This window comes from Stegastes partitus, unplaced genomic scaffold, assembly GCF_000690725.1.
Source record: "Stegastes partitus isolate 25-593 unplaced genomic scaffold, Stegastes_partitus-1.0.2 Scaffold809, whole genome shotgun sequence".
Lineage (NCBI taxonomy): Eukaryota > Metazoa > Chordata > Actinopteri > Pomacentridae > Stegastes > Stegastes partitus.
In genome coordinates, this window is record NW_007578540.1 from 268,290 (window position 1) to 292,656 (window position 24,367).

The window sequence follows — 24,367 nt, forward strand, 5'->3', positions numbered from 1 at the left end:
CAGAATTGGAAATTGAGAGTTGGACAATATCGACATATCAGATAATGACAAAAAAGCCAATATTGGACATCCCTAATTATGCCTGAAGTCACTTTCTTGTCTCCAACTAGTTCAGAACTCAACCGCTTGGTTTCTTACTCATCTCCCCAATCTTGACTTTCTTCCACTGGCTCTCTGTTCATCGATTCAATCGATTTTTAAAAGATTTTATTGATCCATATGAGCCAGGTTGCAGTCTTCGATCCACAGGTGGGATCTTTCTTCTGTCTGTTCAAAAGTTAAATCTAAGAGTGACCCCATCAGGGCCCCTCTGCTTTAAAATGACCCACCGGAGGCTGCAGAATCAATGTCGTCTTTGAAATCATCTCTTAAAACACATTTTTATAGACAAGTTTTTATGGTATTTTGGGGGAATTTTATTATTTTATATTTATCAGTTAGTGTTTGGTCTGTTGTTTCATTCATATTTATTATCTTTTACTGTGTTTTTCCACTTTTTTATTTCTGTTTGGCCTGACTGGCTTAATATTGTCTTCCTTGTCCTTTTTTTAAATTTATTTTTTAGTTTGTCTCTTGAAACACTTTGCAAACTCTGTTTTTAAAAGCTCCAGGATAAATGGGGTGATTACTGTTGTATTTATTAACACATCAGCACTTAGGTAGGAGAGATGTGTTAATTTTGGAATATAAAAAGAACATAAGTGTGCAATTATAATGAAGTAAACTAATATTTTATCTTGCTGGTTGGTGACGTCAGCCCACTACAACCACAGATCTCACCCAGCAGCTTTCACAGACACCTTTTTTGGTAATCCTCTTTCCTGACAGGAGCTGTCTGATCAGCGCCACACTGCGCGCTCTGCTTGCGCCAGGAATAGTCCCGCTAACACAAGCCACATTAACGGGCTTACAGTGACAGACTCACACTTGATCGGATTTTCCTCTCAGAATTTTCTTGATTTTGCTGCTTGGTCATGGCACCACTTTGTAGATTTAGTTATACGTGATGCTTTTTTGGGGGGTGGACCTGTTTGGATCGCACGTTTACGCACGAAACTTAAGAAGTGGAGTTCATCTGAGAGTGTAGAGGATTGTCACCTTTTTCCTTCACTTTCTTTTAAGGATAAACGCTGCCGGTATGTTTTTATTCTTGTACGGATTGTTATGTTTCTGCGCTCTGGGTTGTGGTCAACTAACGAGCGGCCAACCGGACGATGGAAAGCGGTACATCTGCCGGGCGGTCCCCCTCAGCGGCGATGCCAGCTGCCCTGTGACATTGTTACCCGAGCTAAACACCGGGGGACAGGAAGAGGAGCTAAGAAACACAGTCATGCAGCTCCGAGAGACGATATTACAACAGAAAGAAACGATTTCTAAACAGATCGGCACCATCAACGAGCTGACAACCAAGCTGTCCCTCTGCGCCTCAGCCAGCGACGACAGGGAGTACGGCAAAGGAGGATCGTGGGGTAAAGAAAAGCAAAACACAATGGGAGATGTTCCCAGAGATCCAAACGACACAATCGACAGTCTTGGAAAAACCATGCAGGGGCTCAAGGACCGGCTGGAGAACTTGGAGGTGAGGCGCCACCAACTGCGTAAAAGCAGATGCACCGTGCCACAGGCCGTGCGTAAAACCATAGTTTAATTCTCGGGAAGGGTTGATTAAGAGGATTAGAGGGAAAAACTGTCGATTCACTGCCCAGCGGTACACTGGCACTTCTGAGAATCATTACAGGATGCGTGGTGGAGATCAAACAGAGGAAAGAGATTAATTGGCCGACCTGAAACTACCTCTCACTTAGGGCTGATTAGACAATGTGGCGTGTGTTTTTATTTTGCTTGTGCTTTTATAAAAGAATTAATAGTGTTTTCTTCCCAGTCTTATGAGCTTCTGGTTAAAGCTCCAATTTGTGTCTGTGAGGTATTACCATAGCATGTAACATAAAAGGACTAAATGGGGATGGTTTATTCCCTCATATGAATTTGCATAATTGTCAGAAAAAATATAAAAATAACAGGATGATCCATTCAGGATTTTTTAAAAAGTGACCTCAAACTTTATTTAACTATTTCTATAGATGTATTTTTAGGCCACAACTAGTTTAACAGGTGGTCTAAGGCGTCACTTTCAGCTCTCCTGGGGGCTCAGTGTCATTGTTAATATTTGTGCACTTCCTGTTCATCATCTTCTGTCCGCTCTTCCCTAGCAACAGCAAATGAGGGCCAACATATCAGGCGCCTCATTCCCCAGTGAGCTCCGTGACCTGCTGCAGCGTCGCCTCGGGGAGCTGGAGAAACAGCTACTGAAGAAAGTCAGCAACTTGGAGCAGGAGAAGAGCATGCTGTCCAACGCAACGGCTGCCTACAGGTTGAAAACAGAGAGCACCCTGAACGCCCTGGTGGAGAGGATCAGTGAGCTGGAGAAAGGTACAGAAATAATCGGCCGTTCATCCGGCAACTCAGTCAGATGTGCACCATTAGAGCTGTGGAGATGAAATATTGTCTTGTGATGATTAGGTAACTCACTGTGGGTTGGGGAAATGTACAGGATGTAGCAAGTGGAGAGGATGAGTGAACAGAGGATAGTGCAGCACAAGAGGAAATGCAGATAAGAGGACATAAAGCGTGCTACACACTGTACTCCAGTGAACTGCACTCAGATGCTTTGGTGAATCAGAGAAGGTGAAATAACCCTGACCGACATGCGCATTTACTACACAGAGGGGACTTTTTGTTGGGACTGTCTTAAGACTCAGTGCACTAAACACAAAAAGAGGTGATGCTGTTGTTTACTAGCTTTGATTCCCAGACACAAGTTAATGAAACCTCATGGTTTACCTCTCCCACCTTGCCCCTATCTCCTCTCTGTCTTCAACAGGGGGAGGAGACTTTAAATCCCCGGAACAATTTAAGCTATCACTCCCCCAGCGGACCAACTACTTATACGGCCGCATCACCAAGAGCCTCCCAGAGATGTACGCCTTCACACTCTGCATGTGGATCAAGTCCAGTGCCAGTCCTGGCATTGGGACGCCTTTCTCCTACGGCGTACCAGGGCAGGCAAATGAGATTGTGCTGATAGAATGGGGAAACAACCCAATTGAGCTGCTCATCAATGACAAGGCAAGTCATTCGACTGTTATGGTTCTTTGGTAAAAGGATATTTGCCCAAAATGTACAATTAAACAGTTAATTTGCAAAAACAGATAACTCCATCTTCACAGACCTTCAGAAAACCCACTTTCCCATCGTCTACCTGAGACAATATCAATCAAACTTCAGTTATTTCTATTTTTGTCATGTCATTTCTACTGAGTCACATCCACTCAGCTTCAGTTTGATTGATATTATCTCAAGCAAACAACAAAAAAATAAGTTTTCTGAATATCTACAAAAATAGAGTTATCTGTTTTTGCAAATGAACTCTTCAACTATAAAAGAACATTGTCTTTTCACTGTAGGTTGCCCAGCTGCCCCTGGAGGTACGTGACGGCAGGTGGCACCACATCTGCATCTCCTGGACCACACGGGACGGCCAGTGGGACGCTTACCAAGACGGGGAGAAGCTGGGAACCGGCGACAACCTGGCGGCCTGGCATCCCATCAAACCTGGAGGAGTCATCATCCTGGGGCAGGAGCAGGTAAGGACATGCAGTGGAAAAGTGGATGAATGTCTGTATTTTTAGAGTCAGTTTGCCTCTTTTGTGATGACTTAAGAAAGCAGCTGCTTTACAAAGAATTACTTTGCCAGTGACTTCTGTGCTATATAAAGTGACAGCGCACTAACAATGTTTCTGGCGCAACATGTTCACATAACAGGAGCCAAACGCTTCAAGGTCTAATGTTGAATAGTTCTCCTAATAAGCAGTGCTATTTATGAGGCACCTTTGCAAAGTGCAGATGGGAACAAGAAAAATCTAGCAGCAGAAATGAGAAAACAGTCATTCGGAACAAGAGTGAACTCGTCACTGCCCATAGATGCTACCGACTGTGACTGTCAGGGCATTGTTTCAAATGTCACAATAGAGGAATAACATTTATCAGTCTGTTTAGTTTTCTGTGAATCCAATCAAGTGAGTCAACATTTGACTGGAAACAAAGTGCACACAGCAACATATGGCAAGTTTGTCTGCTTTGCATGACACAATGTGTTTCTGGCTTCACTAGCATCCTGGCTCGCATGATGCCTATGTCATTCTGTTGGCGTGTTGGTCGGTCAGTCGCTCCAAACTAAAATACCTCAGCAACTATTGGTTGGATTGCAATAGATTTTGGAACATTCAGGCTCCTCTAAGAATGAACTGTCCCTTAACTGTCATCAACAGGCCAGCATGTTTATTTGTCCAATCCTTGACGTACGACCACATATCTGCTTAACAACTTTCACTGACATCAGCTTCGTCAGGCTGCACTGTTTGGTTGTAATTTGTGAGTTGCAAACATCATTTTTATTAAACATCAGCATGTCCCTGAAAGCATGATGGCAGACTAATGTTTAGCTCAAAGCACCACTGTCAAACTAGCATGGAAACATATTCTTGTTTGTATAGCAGAAGAGCTAATTTGGAGTTTCTTCAGAGGATTCATTTCCACTTGACAATCCGGCTGTAAATGATGTGCAGTGCATTCTATGTAGTGGTAGTGAGCCTTAGCATTGAATTTAATGCAGACTACATGTAATGTGACCACAGTTCAGATAATAGTCTGTACATGAATCATGGATGCAGCCTTCAGGTCTGAAAAGTGAGGCCAAAGTGGAAGTGGCTTTAACCTGCATTCCTTCTAACAGCCAGCAGGGGGCGACTCCTCTGGCTGCAAAAAGAAATTGAGTGTATGAGGAATCAACCCCTACCTCTCAGTTAATTTATTACCTCAGTAAACATTTTTCTAATTAATTTATGGTCTCAATCTGTAGTTTCAAATTTCCTTCAACACAGCTTGATGTTCATTTTGTCAGTTATCGTCCCATTTTGAGAAAAATGGACGATAAAGCAGAACTATTCAAGGCTCGGGTTACTTGCAATCGACAAGTTGCGATCATATCAGTGTGCATAGTGTCCTTGAGCTCTTCGTCAGCTCCACACCTCACTGACTTTATTTTTTTTGTTTTACAATTAACATTTGAAATGATGAAAGTACTTGCAAATGATGGCATGAAGGTCATAGATATTGTAAACCTCCTTACATAATTTTTTCTTCAGTTTAAAAAAAAATTATACAAATTATTATTTTTGTTTTACTAAAAAAACAAACCACTGCCCACTGGTAGATTAAAACCCTAAAAACTGTTAAATATAGACATGGTACAAATTAAAGAAAAGACAAAAAATATAAATTTGAGATGAAGGATTTGAAACAAGAAGAAAAAAAATAGAATTTTCACAGTGAAGAAAGTGGTTGGATGTGAAAAATCAAGTTGAATGTGCAGAGTCCCTCTAAAGTCCACTTCAATGAGAATATAAATGGATCAAAATGTAACTTATATTCCAAACCTCTTTAAAAGGAAATCACATTTCATTTTGAATCACATACTATTACAAGGCATGTTTTCCAGATTTGTTTTTGTCAATGTTGATTTATAGAAGAAACCATAAAGAGCATCTTTGGGTGGATGGAAAAACAACGATAAATGGAAATCAAATTACATCAAGTTTCAAAAAACCAAGATATAGATATTGAAGGCCAAATGCCAAACTCAAGGTAACAGTTGTCCAAAAACCAGTTGTTTGCATCATGCAGGCTACATCCATCTGTTATTTACGGTCTATAGTTCAGACAAACAACAGTGTGGTAGAACCTGTTCCTTCTCAATGTAGTTTTGATGACCCTGCACTCCAAACAGCCACAGAAAAATAACGTTGTTTTGATTATTTATCTTATTTTCATATGTTATTCAAATGAGTTAGCTATTTGATGATATTTGCTTTAAGTTTTGTCTTCCAGCAAAATAGTCAAAGTGGTATCAAATGGTTCTTCTCACTGCCAGCAATCAAATTCTGGTGGAGAATTTCTGAATCTTTTTTTAAAAAATTGGTTGTTTGTTGGCCTCAAAGCTGCCTAGAATCAACTTCACCACGTGTTAGGTCGTTCAAACACTGAAGACAAACTCCGAGCAAGACAAACTTTTCAGAAAGAACCACCAAGGACTTGACTTCAGTGTCCTCGTTGATGCTCACGTACAACCGGGACTACAGCAAGGCAATAACACTTTAAAGGAAAGTTCGAAAGTTTAATGAGTAGTCCTGCCATATTCCTGACTGCCTCCTCCGTGCTTCGGAGAGATAATTACCTCTGATAATGTTGTTGTTGATGCCATTTAAATTTACATCCTGCTCTTTATGGCCCTTGCAGGACGTGGTTGGTGGGCGCTTTGACGCCGGACAGGCTTTCGTGGGCGAGCTGAGTCAGGTGAACATTTGGGACCGCGTTCTGAAGCCGGTCGAGATCCAGTCTATGGCCAACTGCACTTCTTACATCCCCGGGAACATCATCTCCTGGCTAGCGAGCAATGTTGAAGTCTTCGGGAGGGGAGCGTTCAAACGGCCGTTGGAGATGTGTCAGGAGCGGCTGCCCAACGCTTAGATATCAATGTTTCCATCCATTCACCATTAAAAAAAAACAAAGTCTGCTCTCACTGTAAGGCAGATTATGGACTTTATTTTACAGATGGATGTGTAATAATGTTGTTTCATCTGCTTTGCACAAGAGGTGGGATTTCTAAAAACAAAAAAAGCTCCAAAGCTTACTCTGACGTTGCAGCTGTAACAGTTTGACGGTTAGACATGTAGCATTGAATGTGGAAACACACCGAAGTGCAAATGTGGGTCTATATGAGCACAATCGGATTTCCAGCGGCGATCTGAGAGCTCTTTACTGACGTGTACCATGATTAAGGTACTTTACTCCATAATAATATCCCCCACAGGTATTAGAGCTAAGACCCCCTTCTCACAGTCTCCCACACACTCCTCCCTCCGCATTTTAAAACCCTGAGGTGAAGAAAATCCCCACTTCAGCCCTGCGCAGACACACGCTACTACCCCGAAGACCGACTCCGCCGCTGACATGTGAGGCGGTGCTGCGTGAGAGTCAGTAACAGGATAGATTAAAGGTCTGGCTAATGTTATGTCTCTTCCTTAACCAGGCAATGGGCTTAGAGCCAACATCAATCAAACCTCCGATCCTGACACGTTCAGTCGTCGAAGGCGGGGGGGAAATAACCCCGGTCCCCTGTCTGTTATGCGGCTGATAGATGAAGCATGCGTGCAGTAGATCTGATTCTCCGTTTAGAAACGCTGGTGATTTGGTTTTGCGGCTTGCATAGTGAAAACCTTGTTAGGAAGCGACATTTGCATGCACATCTGACACCAGTGAGTCTATCACAGTGCTTTCTCCCCGGGCCTTTTCCATTTGAAGAAAACGGTGAATCATGCTGAAAATATATTCATAGCATCAATGTTGTGAAATATTTTTACTCGTGATTTGTGTTGTTGTTAGTGGATCGTCGATTGTACCAGACATTCAGAAAAAAATCGTCAAGCATGTATTTTGAATGCACTTGTACGTTTATAGAGTATTTTTCCATCATATAGTGTCTCCGTCCGGGAAAAAAAAAGTAGTTTTTTATGTTGCCAGTCCGTATAGCACATGTAAAAGGTGTTGTCAGCGCTGTCCTGTTGCCTTCTTCTAAATGCTTAAGTGCCATTAAATGTTTTCTAAGTGTTAAAAAAATTATTTGCTTTGCCAAAAAAAATGGAAATGTGAAAAATAAATAAAACAACTGCTGCAAAATTAATAAGGAAATGTCTTTGTTTGATGTGTTCCTGGTGAAACTTGTGCATGTGCCGGCACGTGTGGAATGCTTTAGATGTTAACGTAGTTTCTTACTATGTTTATTTGGCATTTAGGAATCCTGAGGATTAAATCCAGTTCATCTGAGAACGTTTAGTTAATCTGTGGTCAGCTTGGTATAAGCATATGGCTGCTCTCCACCAGGTTAAAATCACTTTGTCCGTTGTAAATGTATTCTGTCAACCTCGTTAAGGTAGCGTAGGAGTGACATGAGTAGTTAGCACAGGCTGAGGAGGATATTTACACTCAGATGGGTCAAGACAACAACAGGTGTCCTGGATGGTATTAGCAACACTTAGCAGATGAGAGAGGCCGAAAGGTCGGCCGTGACGTCACAGACATCCTCCTTGAGACAAAGCAGCTCCTTTCAGCCACTTACTGATATGAAAACATCTCAGGTGGGACGAAAACTACATGTTTTTCCTGAAGGCCATTATGAAAGGACGATTTTCTGAATGTAGTAATCGATAATTGGAGCTTCAGTATAACAGTGGATGGAAGCTGTGCCAGGTTGATTAGAAACAAAAAGTTTTTCCAACCCCTTCAGTCTTTAATGTGATATTTCAGGAAATGGTGACTATGGTTTGATTCATGAAAACAACTGCTTTGAGGGTCTTTGTAGATGAGACGCTTTATTGTTGCAACCTTCCTTCTGTGCTCTCAGCTGAAGATTGATTTGTATGTTTCACACAGGCTGTTTTTCAGGTGGATTGTATGCAGCTTTAACACCCAGGCCACAGTGTAAGGCACATATTTTGTCACGTCATTTTCACATTACACAGGATGTCCTGTGTGTTTTGTGTCTTTTATCTAGACCAAAAGAAGAAAGAAAAAAAGCAATAACATAAAAGTCCCATCTAGCTACTCAGAGCTGAATAGCCAGACGGAGGCAATCAATAATGGTCATGGAAATGGACACGAACATGTCCAAGGCCAGTCTGTATCCGTTCATTATTTTGTTAGGCCGTGTTTCATGTCTGATGGGTAAATGGATAAAAGCAAGGTTGGTTGGTAAACTGTTTGGTTTATTTGTGCAGTGGCAAAAAAACTCAAAGTGATGAACTATCAAAACAATATAAAAGACACAAAAAGACGATGAGCTCTAAGTGTTTTTTCTTTTTTTTCCCCCAAATAATATACAGTAGTTCTTGAATAACGATATCAGCATCACAGACGGATGTATTGAATCTTGTGTTTCCTCCCGTTGGGCTACATGTTCCAAGGTTAGTTTTGAGAGATCTGAGCGTTACTGAGATGAATGATTTTCTATGAAGCAGCTTCACTGTCGAAATTTGGTCGGCTATGAGGCAGAAAAGCTTTTCATGAACACAAAATCGATGACAATTTTTGTGAGGTTAGATCTAAAGATCATTACTCCAATTATATTGAAGATTTGAAATAATCGGTAGCCTGTGAATTTTATTTATTTTTTTACTTTTTAATAAAATTCCATTTGACATCACAGAATGTTTTTGACCTCAGCTTCCAGGGAATCCATCCATCCATTATCTACACACCGCTTAATCCTCACTGGGGTCGCACTGGAGCTTATCCCAGCTTACTTAGGGCGAAGGCAGGGGACACCCTGGACAGGTCACCAGTCTATCACAGGGCTACACAGACAGACAACCAAGCACACTCACATTCACACCTATGGACAATTTAGAATCACCAATTAACCGCAAAATGTTTTTGGACTGTGTGGGAGGAAGCCGGAGAACCCGGAGAGAACCCACGCTGCACGGGGAGAACATGCAAACTCCATGCAGAAAGATCCCGGGTGTCCTCACCAGGACGCGAATGTTCTAGGTGCGAGGCAACTGTGCTAACCACCGAGCCACCTTGCAGCCCTCAGGGACTCCAACGCTGCCTAATTTGGGAAAATCAGACATATGGTTCAAAAGGTTTTGCTGCATAAATGCACTTCCAACTTCAACCAGGTGCTCCAGTGCTCGTTGCACAGAAACCAACTTTCTATTGGTTCTTCCTTTTACCATGCTTCACTTCTCCACCAAGTTTCATGAAAATTTGTGGGGTAGTTTTAACATAATCCAGTTTACAGACATTCACACAGATGCACAATGTACAACAAAATTAGCGAGTGTAACTATGTTTTCATTAATATGTAATCACCTGCAAGTACAAAATGTTGTATTTGTGTTGTCCTTAAATGATCAAGTGTGATGTTACATACTGACGAATCACAATCTCTATATATTAGATGGTCACCCATTGGTTAGCAGACCACTGTTTTAAAGCCTCAGGTTTAGCATTGTGATTGTGTCATTTTGCTTGTATTAAATCAGACGTAACAAGTGAGTGATGGATGTGACTGAAAATTTGAGGACAGAAAGCATACAGATACAGAAGCAATCTAATAATCATAAGGTAGCCCCATCCTAAAACATACCCTGCTTTATCATCTGTTTCACTAACTTACAAAATCTAAGTCATGCTGTCATGAAGGCTACTTGAAACTAGTGATCGAGACTATTAACGTAACAGGAAAATGTTTAATAAGGTAGAAAATCAAGTGAGAAGTAGTGCCATTTTCCCATTGATTTCTATAGAGCATGAGTTCTTTTTGCAATCAGAGGAGTCGCCCCCTGCTGGCTGTTCGAAACTGTGCAGGTTTAACCACTTCTGCATTGGCTCTACTTTTTCTCTATATTTTTTATATACAGTCTATGTGACAAACCCAGAGAGAGTCATCATCCACCTCTGCACTTCTAGTCAGCTTCATGGAGCATTTTTATGACCGAACTTAATGTTTAGATCCACTGTCACTGTTCTCATCATGTGTCAACAGCAAACAACAGACACGAAACGTTATAGGCAAGCTGGTGAAAGCACCTGAAACAGCAAAAGAACAGCAAGAAGATAGTGGAGCTACAAGGAGAGCAAATACTGGACTTACTTGGAATTAATGAGGTGACCTGAAACAGCTTCAGATAAAGGCACATGTTGCTCTGCATCTGCTGGGTGTTTAAATAGGGAAGTGTTTGTTGGTCACACATTCACCTTATCAGCTTCGTAAGGTAATAATATCAGAGATGTTCACAGATCTTTGTTCAAGAAAAGAGAAAGTGTTATTCCATCCATCCATTATCTATACACCGCTTAATCCTCACTAGGGTCATGGGGGGGCTGGAGTCTATCCCAGCTGACTTAGGGCGAAGGCAGGGGACACCCTGGACAGGTCACCAGTCTATCGCAGGGCCACAGTTAGAAGGAAAATGTTTAATAAGGTAAAATATCAAGTGAGAAGTAGTGCCATTTTCCCATTGATTTCTATAGAGCATGAGTTCTTTTTGCAACCAGAGGAGTCGCCCCCTGCTGGCTGTTCGAAACAATGCAGGTTTAAGCCACTTCTGCATTGGCTCCACTTTTTCTCTATATTTTTTGTATACAGTCTATGTGACAACTCCAGAGAGATTCAGCATCCACCTCTGCACGTCTAGTCAGCTTCATGGAGCATTTTAGCATCTTCCAACTCATTATTTTGTGAACGAACTTAATGTTTAGATCCACTGTCACTGTTCTCACCGTGTGTCAGCAGCAAACAACAGGCACGAAACGTTACAGGCAAGCTGGTGAAAGCACTTGTAGCAGCAAAAGAACAGCAAGAAGATACAAAGAGAGCGAATACTGGACTTACTTGGAATCAATGAGGTGACCTGAAACAGCTTCAGATAAAGGCACATGTTGCTCTGCATCTGCTGGATGTATAAATAGGGAAGTGTTTGTTGGTCACACATTCACCTTATCAGCTTCGTATCGTATTTATAGATGGGATTGCTTTTTCCACTTACACACCAAAGACCATCTTTTTAGTCAAATAGAAACCGTGAAAAATACAAATGAACATATCAGCAGCACGTCAAAGACCCCACATGTCATATTTGGTTTTTTTTTCCATCTAAGTGTTTGATTTTTATTTTAACATCTGCCTACTACGATGTGATATGATTCATTTATTTTCATTTTCCTTCACAAAGAATAGAGAGAGTCCCCAACCGCTAATGCACCCCTCAAAAGTTCACAGAGTTTCAGTGGATATGAGTGAAGTTAAAAGCCAAACTTCATGAGCTGTTTTTTTTTTTTTTTGCTAAAAACTGTGAACAGCTGCACACTTTAAACACAGCAATGTTTCAGCTCAAGGTCGGTCCTCTGATGGAAGTGACATTCCTCTTTGCACCTGCAGCCTCCAACAGTGTCTTTGGCAGCTGGTATTCATCAAGAGACTCACAATTAATAACTGCTGCGACGTCTCTAACAGAGGACAAGCTGGCATTAAACGCCATCGAGGTACTAAATAGCATAAAAATAATCGGATTGACGTCAGTTGGAAGAGATTCAAGGATATTATTTTATGTTGTGTAATCGTAAGTCATCCCTATTGTTCAGCTGTGTTTTACTCGATCCTTTCTTTCATGACACTGTGACGTTTTCCTTTATAATGATCAGCACCTTTTGCTTTGTTCCAAATGAGAATTCGTCTATTGTAATTTGCAACTTTTGTTGTTTATCGGCTTCATTTATTGAATTTTTGTAAAGTTTGTTTTGGCTTTGCTACATTTTTCACCACAACGATGGCACAGCTCAATGAATGACAATCCCAGGGAATCAGCCACACCGTTAGTTACGCTAGGATGTGCAGATCTATCACACCGCTCCCCACTAGCTGCAGTACGAGCACACCAGCTCACCCAGGACTCTGTAAAACTACTCTGCGCTACACAACATCAAGTTTTAATATTGGTGTCACACAGTAATATATGGTAGAACTAGAAACCCCTTCTTAAAAAAATCTTATCAAATCACAAGTTCCACTCATGATATGTCGATATAAAACCCCATATGGACATGTTAACTAGGGGGAAAAGGGATTTTCAATGGAGGGGTCTGACTGTTGGATAGAGTCCTATAAAATGATGCTGATTCAATCTCCAAGTTGGGTTGGCAAAAACTTTTGCACAGACATTCACTGTGAATCATAATAACTGTAGTGAACCAATCGTCTCTTCTCATTCACATTTGTGATTTTAAATGAAAATTGTCGACTTTAATGGATTGCTTGAATAAAATTCAATTCAATTTAATTCAAAGCTCACTGAGTATCTAGTATAAAGACATCAAAAAAAAGAAACACAATAGAAAATAAAACACAAAATGAACAGATAGATTTATAAAATCGCCAAGGACGAATTTTGGAGAGTCGGGGACATGAGTTCCAATCTGTTAAGCACAGTCGTGATGTGATCAGAAGCTGCAGCTGCCTTTGCTTTAGGGTTGATGTAGACTTCCTGGAATTCCCTGTTAGCTGACTGTCCCGGTCGAGCCTTATCGGTGTCCCAAAGCCGTCACTGTGCAGAGAACTGCCGCTGTCATTGCTGCAGTCCTGTATTCATACATATACACCAAGTTAGCTCGAAGTTTGTCTTCTTGTTGCAAAATGAACATACATTGGCTAGGATGACTGAAGGATGGGTGCGTATAATATGTGGTACAGAGATATATTTTAGCCACAGGATGAATTGTTAGCTTTCTGTGACGCCATGACATTTAACTCGCACCACCATCAGGTCAGAATTGTAGTTTCTCCAGTGCTTTAGTTCAAGAACAAATGGCTTGGCCTCGGGTGTTTTAATTAGAATGTGGTAGCATGTTAATATGCTGGCTACAACTGTAAACATGAGGAACATCATCATCATGTTGGCAACTTATTATCTCTAAAAGATGTCAAACATCTCAAAGTCCTCCTGGATAATGCTCTTCATAAATGTTCACAATTTTTTGTGATCTAGACTTCCCATCCTGCAAATTTGATCATACTATGATGTGTTTTGACTTGTTTTAAAGCTGGAGTATGCAGAATCACGGAAACCAGTTTCGGTATTTATATACTGATAGGTAAGTGGAAAGAGAAAGACAGGAAAATAAGGAGCAGAGTGGGAGAAGGCCCTGCAGCAAATGGCTGTAGGCTGGATTCGAACCCATGACCACTGCTTCAGGGACTTCTCGCCCTTGTTTATGGGTCACCCATTCAGCCTGTTGAGCTGCCGTGGTGGTAAACTGATTTTTGAAAGCATATCACATCACCTACTTATCAGATCTTTTTCTAGAGCAAATCATCCACACATAAGAGCATACCGCTTTAGTGCAGCTGGAGGAATGCAGGCTAATTCATGACTTTTGCGTCCATGTGTGCAGACTGATGCAGACTTTGAAAGCCACTTACAGTAGTTACACTTTTATCTACTATAGCAGACACACTGACACAGACATTCAAATAGACAGTTAGATGCAATCAGCTGCCATGTTTAGCAATGCAAGATGTAATCTTAATATAATGTTGTCGTTTCAGGTGTAACTGTAAAATGTGTCTGCTCTTTGCCTGCAATTCTGGTGCTATCAAGCCGGTGAGTTATGGCAACGTGTTCACCTAGAGCCTTGTGGAAGACAATCGATTTGCGTCGGCATGTGCAGGTACGTAGTTAAAAAGGTAAACCAACCAATTATCTGACGGGACTGAATACACTTATTGAACAGCTTTTACAGGCCTGTGATTTGTTACAAATAAGTTTTTCTTTCTGTTTATCATCATAGCACTTATGATTTAGTGATGACTGTTGAAATGTAAAAACACTTTTTAAGAAATACAACAAAAGCTGCATCTTGTATGCATCACGTACTCCAACCTTAAGTTTACTAATGACATTAGCAATGGCTTCGTTCCATTGCGGTATCTCATTAAGCCTTGTTATTGAGCCACACCACAGAACACCAGGACCCCAGACACAACCTGCTACAAGTCACAGTGTCTCCTGTGGAAAAAGATCCGTTCACTTTACAGAAGAGCTATTGCATATCTGTCCTGGAGGAGGGATCCTTCCTCTGGTTTTCCCGAGGTCTTCACCTGATAAAGAGGTGAGTTTGTCACATTTATCTAAAAGGTTAGAAAAGGGGTAGATGGTGTTGAAAAACAGTGAGACTTATCACTGCAATAGGGTGCTAAACTGAATTGAATGACAATGAGATTTCTTTTGTTTGTTTATAGTAAATGCTCAGTAATGCACCTCGGCTGCTAATTTGAAAAGGAAAAAAAAAAAGTTCAGTTATTGATCCTTTAGTGTTTACTCATTTTGTCTGATCAATTTTGTGGTTTGTTTTTTTAGATTGCCCCTGGCCTATTATCATTTGGCAAAAGTGGCCCCCGGGCAAAACAGAGTATGTCTGCTGTAAAGATCGTAAACCCCCCTGAGCTAAATTTGTAATTGGTGATGTTGGGCTTTGAATAAATAAATCTGACATGACTCAAGCATGGTAGCACGCTAACATTAGCATTTAGCTGTGAGTACAGCTGTGCCACAAGAATAGATAACAACTAAATGAAAAGACAACAAATAATTCCATTTTAAGAATTTTTTCGGGTTTATATAATTCATAGTAGATTTAAATTTCAGATGTTAGCTCTGATCAGTGTCTGAACATCTCATCTGTCCCTGTTCTTTTAGGCTGAAACTCGACCATCCAGTTTCTCTTCGTTCCTTATTTTAACTGCTGTGCTCAACAGGCTGATCATCATCGACCTCCTCCTGCAAACAACCGTCTTTCCTCCCGACATTCCAGCTGTCCAACCTCTCCTTAATGCTCGGTGTCGTCATAGTAAAAGTGATAGCAATAGTTGTGGTGTGTTTGTGCGCGTGTTGCAGCAGCCGTTCATCAACCATTCAAGACTTCCAGCGTGTCGAATCTGGAGTTTAAATCTGTGCTTGCTGCAAAATAACAGATTATTACGGTTAATAAATTCTTATATATTTAGCACCACAAGATAAGGATTTAAAAAGGAGACGTGTTTTATTCTCAAAAGCGAGGCCTAAATTCACAACATCAATATGCGGAACAAAAACACAAATAAATGAGTGGTCCGGTCCATTCACAGCATGCTTAAATTAACACTCATTGTTTAAACATGACCCGCACTTGACTTATTAATTTATTATGAGTTCATTTGAATGTCAATCGAAGCTCTGCCGCTCATTAATTGATCACCATCATTATTTTATGGTAACTATGGTGTTTGACCTATTAGCGTGCTGAACAATAGGGATGAAACCATCAATCAACCCAACAGAGAACATACCACCAAATACATACAGGTTATATAATGTGCACGGATCATGCACACAGCAGCTATATACATCTATGAGAAGATATGAAAGATATGCAAGGGGACAACTGCTACATACATGCATGTACATGAGGCCACAGTATGACGATGTGGTGGCTAAGAGCAGTATTGGGTTCCATACTGCAAGAGGAGCGGCTCTTTCTCTCCTCGTCCCGCGGTGGAAAAGTTAAAATGAATGGCGCTGTGACTGTCAGAGTCCTGATTCTTCAGAAATACAGCGTTACTGGAAGCAGCAATCTGTAAAATGACAATGTCAGCTCGTCAGTAAAACTGGTTTCAAAGTAGCTTTTTTTTTTTTAGACAACAGACAGTGAAAATCAATCCTATATCTGGATTATATAAACATTTCTTGGAGTTTCTGTGCCACACGATTTTGCTGCTGATGTGTAATTTATTTCCTGGGGCAGGCAGCCTCCTTGTGGTCATACACTGTATTTAACTGCAGCCTTTCATGAGAGCTACTGAAAACAAAACCAAAGGAATTCTAATTATGAAATCCTAACCAACAGGATGTACAACACTGATGAAGCTCTGTAGATCTTGTAGATTCTGAAGAATCTACAAGTTTATCACTCAAGTGTTGAACTCAGTTTATATTTACTATGTACTGTAACGCCTTATTAAACCCAGGATAAAGGAACGTGATTTAAAAGTTTAAAAGAATATTTGTGAGTTCAGCATGTGGTTCTGAACACATTGAGTCCTTTATGTACCTGTGATCTGCTGTGATGTCGAGGACGGCAGGCGATGACGGTGATGAAGGAGAAAGTGGCCACAAGAACGGCAGCACACGACAGGATGAAGAACTTGTGGGGGTTACCTGCAGTTTACATGGAAACAAACAAGAGAGAATGTGGTTCTGCTGTTAAAGGCGCAATAAAAACCTGAACCAAGATTTTTTAAAAGTCAGGCATGTTGTTATCTATACCAAATGTATCATGTAATAACACCTGTTAAAGTCATACTGTGTGTGGTTGACATGCAAACACAGCTTGTGCATATATGGAAGGTGAAAGTGTGCCACCCTACACTTTTCTTTATTGACTGTTTAGTGTGTAATCACACCCGGCAGCCAGGCGGCCTGCTGAGCCGACACAAAACAAGTTCTTGAAGTCAAAGCCCACAGTTTTAAATTATCACCAAATTCTTAGCGAGCAACAAAACAAATACCAAGAGTTGGTTATTTTTGAGTTTCAGTTCAACTCCAGACGCAGTAAATCACAACGACAGCGAATCAATTAAGATCAGCAGTTCAGCACCGACCACTCGGATTACTCTCCTCTGACATGCCTGGATTCCTCCGTTTCCACTCGCTGTCTGTGGAACTAACGCAGCTAATTAGCACATGGTCAGTTTTTATCCGAAACACCTCATGACACAGCACAGCTCGCCATTGTTTCAAAACTCTTTGATTTTCTCTTTGATTGGATGCAGAATGGGCTGGCTCAGAGAGACGACTCTGATTGTGGAAAATTAAAGATAATCAGCCGCATGCACTGATTCTCGAGTGTCAACAATTTGGTTTCATTTTGATTCATTCCAACTGGATTCCATCAAAGCCAGATCTGCACACAGAATGCTATGGAGTCACTATGGAGAGCGAAGAGAGGATTGCAAATGGCCATAAAGTTGTGAATTCATTTGTTCTGATGGTGATAATGGGATTAATCAAAGTGTTTACAAACCAATAAATCCATTCATTTATATTAAAAAAAAAACTTATTTGGTAAAGGCTCAGTGGATGATAACAAGATAATGGGATTCCTCAAAAATTCATCAACAAACCGCTCAGCTGAAAAGAGATAAATTAAAAGTTTGAATCAATGCAATATAACTGCTCAGTTGATGGATCTTGCATGTTTTTCTGGGTCTACGGGCTGCAGCAAAGAGCAAAAATGTGTTACACTACAGCCATGTTAAATTCTTGTGCTATAAAAAAACATGGAGCAAATTCCATGTAGAGTGTATCGACTGCTTGTACGTGTCAAGGAGGTGGTTGAGGAATCAGAGGAGGGAAATAAAGGAAGAGAAACCCTACAACTGAAGAGTTCATTTGCAAAAACAGATAACTCCATTTTTGTAGATTTTCAGAAAACCTTTTGTTGTTTGCTTGAGATAATCAAACTGAAGTTGAGTGGATTTGACTCAGTAGAAATGACAACAATAGAGATAACCTAGGTTTGATTGATATTGTCTCAGGTAGATGATGGGAAAGTGGGTTTTCTGAAGGTTTGTGAAGATGGAGTTATCTGTTTTTGCAAATGAACTCTTCAGCTATTCTCATCTATTGATTCAAGGTGCCATAAATGCCCTGGAGGCCACCCTTCTCCAGGGAGCCTCCACGGCAGGCGTTCAGGTCGTCCTACAGCAGTCAGGTGGTTTTAAGAATCCCTTTGTCTGCTAACCGAAAGCTTCTCCACTTTGTTGTTGGTTTAGTTTTTTACAACTCATTAAACCCTTCTGTCTGAGCGGATTTATACACTGCTGAAACCTGAACTCCTCTGTGCTGTTTACCGGTAGCTTGTTCGGTTTTGCCATTTTAAAAGTTTAAGACAAAGTCATGGGAGTCCACGCTGCTCAGTAGAACTAATGAAGCTCTTTCCGCTCCGGGCCAGTGGTAATGTGGATGGATGGGGTGAATCCACACGAGTGCAGGGCTAAGCTTTGTTTTGTAATGAAAAAGCATTTTTCCACATCATCCAGGAGGTTTAGAACGGTTTCATAACACTTAAAAGTATTCCCCACATTTTCTAGAAACCACCAAAGGTTGTCATAGTAACAGGAACCAATCAGCACCCTTTTAACTCTCTCTCTTCCTGCCCACTTTAGTTTCTCTCATCCTGTCCTTCCCCATCTCCTTTCTTGTTCTGGAAAGCCACCTGCTTGCCTGCATGTATTTATTTGTGTGGATTATGTGAAGGAAAAATTACTTCCCTGCTCTTGACCTGATGTAGATCTATTGTAGGAGGACAGGCAAGCACTCCCTGTACCTCTCAAGGCCAGATTACACCAAGGCGGTGAACTATCTTTGTTTCCCTTTCACCCTTTCATCTGGATGTGGCCTCCACTGAAGGAGGGTACAAGACCAAAGGTGTGAGAGAAATCCTGAGAACTGATGCTGGCATTATGTACATGAACTGCTGTTCTGTCACTTCTCCTCAATTCAGTAAACTTTTTTTCAACTTAAGTCATCCGGCGTGTCTCTCTGTGTCGGGTTCCTCATCCTACATCAAGCTATTCCAGAATTTCCACAACAGATCACTCACTGCTTCTCCTGACGTAGAGGCTGAAGGAGGACTGCAGCTTGCTGATGTCGTTGCGGACGCTGATGTCCAGACAGTGGACGCCGGTGGAGGTGAAGGTGTGGTTCAGTCTCAGGGTGTTCTCGTAGAGCATCGTCAGCGTGCAGCCGCCCGTCGTGTCCGGCACGCAGTTGGGGAGGAAACGCCAGCACACCCACATGGGAGGACTGAAGACAGGAGACAAGTGTTCAGGATTAATGTTCTTTGTCCAATCTCAGTGGTGCCATCAGAAACCAGCAGAACCCTGTGGTCAGACACTTCAATCAAATGAGCCAGACTGTGGTTTCTCTCAGCTCTGATGGAGGGATGCAGAAGACACAAACGCTCTACTATGAAAACAAAAGTACTCTGAATATAAGCTTTAGAGACTATGTCACCTGTGGCCAGAAAGGGGAAATGGACACCTTCATGTCCCCTAAATTCACTATTTAAAAAAACCAACAACAACAAATAAACAAATGTAAAAAATGGTGAAAACCTAGCAGCAAGAGAGCCAGAAAAGATGAGTAATAAAACAGTGGAATGCTGCAACATTTATAACTGACAGAACCTGTAAAATAATGATAGTGTTTGCTGACTCAGATTCAGCAAAGCTCTGCAGTCTCATAGTGACATATTGGAGAAAAAAAGCACTCACTATTGTAAACAAACAAAACAGATTCTTTTTTTTTTTTAGTCAACATGTACATTTATACTGTTTTCTATGATTTTACTCAATCTATCTGTAATTTAACAAAACAGGAAGAATGTGCAAGATTCATACAAGCTCATTGTTTTCATATTTATGTGTTATTTTTTAATCCTCAATAAACTTCCAGAAAAGCAAATATTTAATCTGTAAGATGTTTTTTTTCTGATATAAATGGGTTATTTTAAGTGTCTTTTTACAGTCAAAGGATGTAAAAGAACAGTTTTGGCCTGTTAAAATCCATCAATACTTGTTTCTGTGATTTTACTAGTTATTAGTGCAATGTAGTGACGCCATACAGGCCATACAAGCCTGATGGTTGTCTGAAAGCTCTAAAATGCATTTTCTGATAAACATGCGTTCTGTAAAGACTGTTTCGCATACGTTGATACAATAGATCTTTTAGACATAGATGAAGAGTTGTTTATGGAGAAACCCTTTGGTTGTCACCTCATAGTTTTTAAACTCTGTACTTCATTGATGCAGAGCAGAGTACACTGTCTTATACTAGCATGTGGTACAGTAAATGGTCCACACTTAGATAGCACCTTTCGACCTTAGGTAGATTTTGCAAAGTGCTTTACAGCGTTTCTCATTTACTCATTGACACACACACACTTACACACCAGTGGTGGCTGCCGTGCAAGGTGCAGGAACAACTTGGAGTTCAGTGTCTTGCCCAGGGATACATTTGCACATAGCATCGAACTGCCAACCCTGTGTTTGGTGGCCAACCTGCTTTATAATCTGAGCCTCATGAACTCATTTGTATGTTTTTTGTGTCAATGCAGATTTTTATGTACCAGTGATTCTTGACATCTCCTCAGAGACTCGTGACTAGTGTCATGGAGTTTGCCTGTTCTCCCCGTGCAGCGTGGGTTCTCTCCGGGTTCTCCAGCTTCCTGATTCTAAATAGTCCGTAGGTGTGAATGTGCTTGGTTGTCTGTCTCTAAGTGTAGCCCTGTGATAGACTGGTGACCTGTCCAGGGTGTCCTCTGCCTTCACCCGAAGTCAGCTGGGATAGACTCCAGCCTCCCCGTGACCCTAGTGAGGATTAAGTGGTGTATAGATGATGGATGGATGGATGCTTCACCCCCATACACCACCGACCCCAGTGAGGATTAATGGATGGATGGATGTTTTTGGATTGTGGGAGGAACCTGGAGAGAACCCACAATGCACAGGGAGAACATGCAAACTCCACGTAGAAAGATCCCAGGAAGGATCCTCACCAGGACACGAATTGGGATTTTCTAACTGCGAAGTAATGGTGCTAACCATCACCTCGCTAACCACCTAATCACCCTGATGCAGAGCAGTGGGGTTCAAAAGGTCACATTTTCAGTGCAATAAACAGATGAATATTGGATGCCCATATTGTTTGTACTGAGCTGTTTGTTTCTTCTTCTCATTGTTGCTAATTTTCAGTCCTGCATTTGCCCTTTTATTTGGTTTGGATGAAGTTTGGAGTTTGTTTCAAATTTTAAAAAAACAACTGTTACATAGAAAAAAGAAAGAGAGAAAGTTTGTTTTCATGTTTAAAATTTTTAACTCGTATTGATCAAATATATCGAATTTCCTAGTAAATCTCTGCCTCCTGGCAGACAGGATATATCGCTGAATGTCTGACTAATCCTGCCTCCGGTATCAGACTGAGATGAGATTTATGAGATTTATTATTGATAGTGTTTTCTCACTTCCTCAGTCCTTCATTTGTAGCAACAAGTTATTACTTTATGTGAGGATGGGTGTGGGGAGGTATCATCTTGTTGTGTAAAGTGCTACATTGTCTTTGTATAAAAAGTGCTTTACAAATCATGTGTGACTGATTGACTGATTGGTACTTTCTCTGCTCATCAGTTAGTATTTGTAATAAAAGCAAACAAAATAAACCAAATGCAGCTCACCTTCCATCAACGTGAAAAGCCAGACTGGTGTTCTGAGACACCTCGTAATCTGACGGCCCCTTCAGTTCGATGTGTTTGATGGCATCTGAAAAAAAAAGTTGGTTATTAGTCATTTGAATCCATTAGAAAAACTGAAAAAGTTCATGATGTTTTTGTTTTTTTTCTACCAAACCATTTTCACAGTTCATTTAGTGCTGAACATGTAATGACAGATACATCAGCTCATTTAAGAATCCTAAATTAGTTTTGGGAAGGATTTTCTAGATTCATTTCTAACATAATAACTCTCTTTTCAATTGACAAGAGTTGAAACTAGCGATATTATCATAAAATCAACATCTGATCACTTTGCTTCAAGGAAATGAAACTAAATATGAAACTTTATAGAACCACAGTTATCTCAAGGATCTAATTGCAACAACTTGCTGATGTATATAGTAATGTAAAAACGACAAACCAAGCACTTTAACATCCGTGGAGTAGACCCCAGTGACTGCAGGAGCGTATTTTACTTTCAGCTTCAGTGTGTAGTTTCCTGATGCTGAATAATGATAGCGGACAACCGGCTCAGTGCCTTGGATCACTTCGCTGCATCAAAGATCAAGAAAAGGAATGAAAGATAAAGGAAAGCATCACAGACCCCCGGCAATATTTCAAGCGTGAGAAATCCTTTTACCCATTCCCTAAGTCCCAGGTGTAAGTGAACTTTGCTGAGCTGTAGTTCCTTTGGGGATCGAAGAGTTCAAACATGGTCTCTGTGGGAACATCTGAGGCCAGCTCTCCTGAGTCTCTCACATACGTGGCATTACCGTCCATTTGATAGAAAACCAGCTTTCCAGCAATGTTCTCTGATTAAAAGAAACAATATACTCAGATTTGATGATGAGATTCCTGTAAGAAAAGTGTAAACGAGCTGCTGGATGACATACCTAAATCTGTCAGAGGGTCGTTTATTGCTGCCACGCCCGGGAGAACCAGGAGGAGAAGCATCAAGATCCATCCAGCATGATTCCTGTAAGCACACATGCCAAAGTTTAAAAAAATCCATCACTAAATGTCAAACGTCTTAGATGTAGATGTTGGATTTACCTGCCCATATCTGCTGGTCCTCTGACTGGAGGACCTCGACTACAAATAACAGCTGATCCTGGGAGCAGAGTGGATGGACACTGTGGGGGGGATAGACGGGGGGAGATGTGGCTCCTTCTAGCCTGTGATATTCAGAGCATGCAAATGTGAGCCGTAAAGCCCTGAAATCGTCACCATGCGTTTCAATCATGTGGCTGAGGAAGAACAATTAGCTTTTTGAGCAGGAGGCTGTGCTCCGGGTCACACTGCTGTCAGCGGTGTGGGACGTCCATCTCAGATGTGACAGGTTTCAGCTCAGTTCTCTGAATGGTGATTTGACAACAACAATGGAGGTAAAAACCGAAGAATTACACAACACGCAAATTATGTGAAGTGACTGGACAGTTCCTGAATTGATTTAGATTAGGAGGTCAAAGAGGATCAGATTGAACTGTGACAATCAGCTCAAGTTTTCAAGTGTCTCCCTCTTACACATATAATAACATACTTTTAAAACCAAATAGAAAGACTTGCTTACATGACACATCCATGCTCCTGACTTTTTTCTTGTCTGATTAAAACAGGTTTATATTGTGCTTGTAGAATTTCCACCATTACTGATTTCAGCAGACAGCTACTGAAGGATTCTGAAGTCATGGGTTCAGTTTGTGTTTAATCTGTGATATTCAATATGTGACACAGTTGAGATGAATTAACTTTATGTATATATGTAGTCTATACGTAGACTATCTATAAGGGTCAGCTTTATCCTTTTTGGGCCAACGCTTGCTTGTGAACTGAAATGATAAGACTCCTGGTTTGATTGGATCTCTGTGTTATAAGCTGCTTGTAATCAAATCATTATTTAAGTTCATACTGTGCTCACATGGTGCAGACATTGTCTCATTAACATAGAGTTAATGCAGCCAAGTTGTATTTCATATACAGTATGTTTCCAGCAGCACATGGGGTGATGTAAACTGGGTTTACTTGCATGTGAATGAAGATACTCCAGCAGGTTTGTAAGATCATCGCATGAGCTGCTTTTTAAGGTGATGATGAACTAAATTGCCCCCATTAGGCTGAACACAGTCATATTTTACAGCTCAAATGTCAGCCCATGTAGTGAAAATTAATGAACCTAATCATCCTAAAACGTTCCGTTTTACTGAGCCTTTAATACTTTCTAATGTCTCATCCTTCAGGTGGTATAAAAGCAGCATTTCACTCGCAAAATTTAACATGTGTTTCCTTTAAATGTGACTTTGCCGCCGAGTCAGTATTGGAAAGTACATTAAAGTACAGAACATAAGTTAAGTTTGTAAGGTTCTTCCCCTTTAATTGAGAGTTTCCA

The 24,367-nt window shown here is 40.9% G+C and overlaps 2 protein-coding genes across 2 annotated transcripts; one reads left to right on the forward strand and one right to left on the reverse strand.

The window, feature by feature from the left end:
• Nucleotides 1-999: 999 nt before the first annotated feature.
• nptx2b (neuronal pentraxin IIb) lies at nt 1,000-7,783 on the forward strand. The gene is made up of 5 exons (XM_008292418.1): nt 1,000-1,579; nt 2,211-2,430; nt 2,882-3,126; nt 3,465-3,644; nt 6,355-7,783. The coding sequence occupies exons 1-5, from the start codon at nt 1,139-1,141 to the stop codon at nt 6,583-6,585; spliced, it is 1,317 nt and encodes a 438-aa protein (XP_008290640.1). The 5' UTR covers nt 1,000-1,138; the 3' UTR covers nt 6,586-7,783.
• Nucleotides 7,784-16,722: 8,939 nt separating this feature from the next.
• On the reverse strand, nt 16,723-22,935 carry tmem130 (transmembrane protein 130). The gene is given in 6 exon segments (XM_008292420.1): nt 16,723-16,854; nt 19,301-19,517; nt 21,946-22,030; nt 22,403-22,533; nt 22,622-22,793; nt 22,875-22,935. Coding segments are annotated over 6 exon segments (798 nt in total).
• Between the last annotated feature and the right edge of the window lie 1,432 nt (nt 22,936-24,367).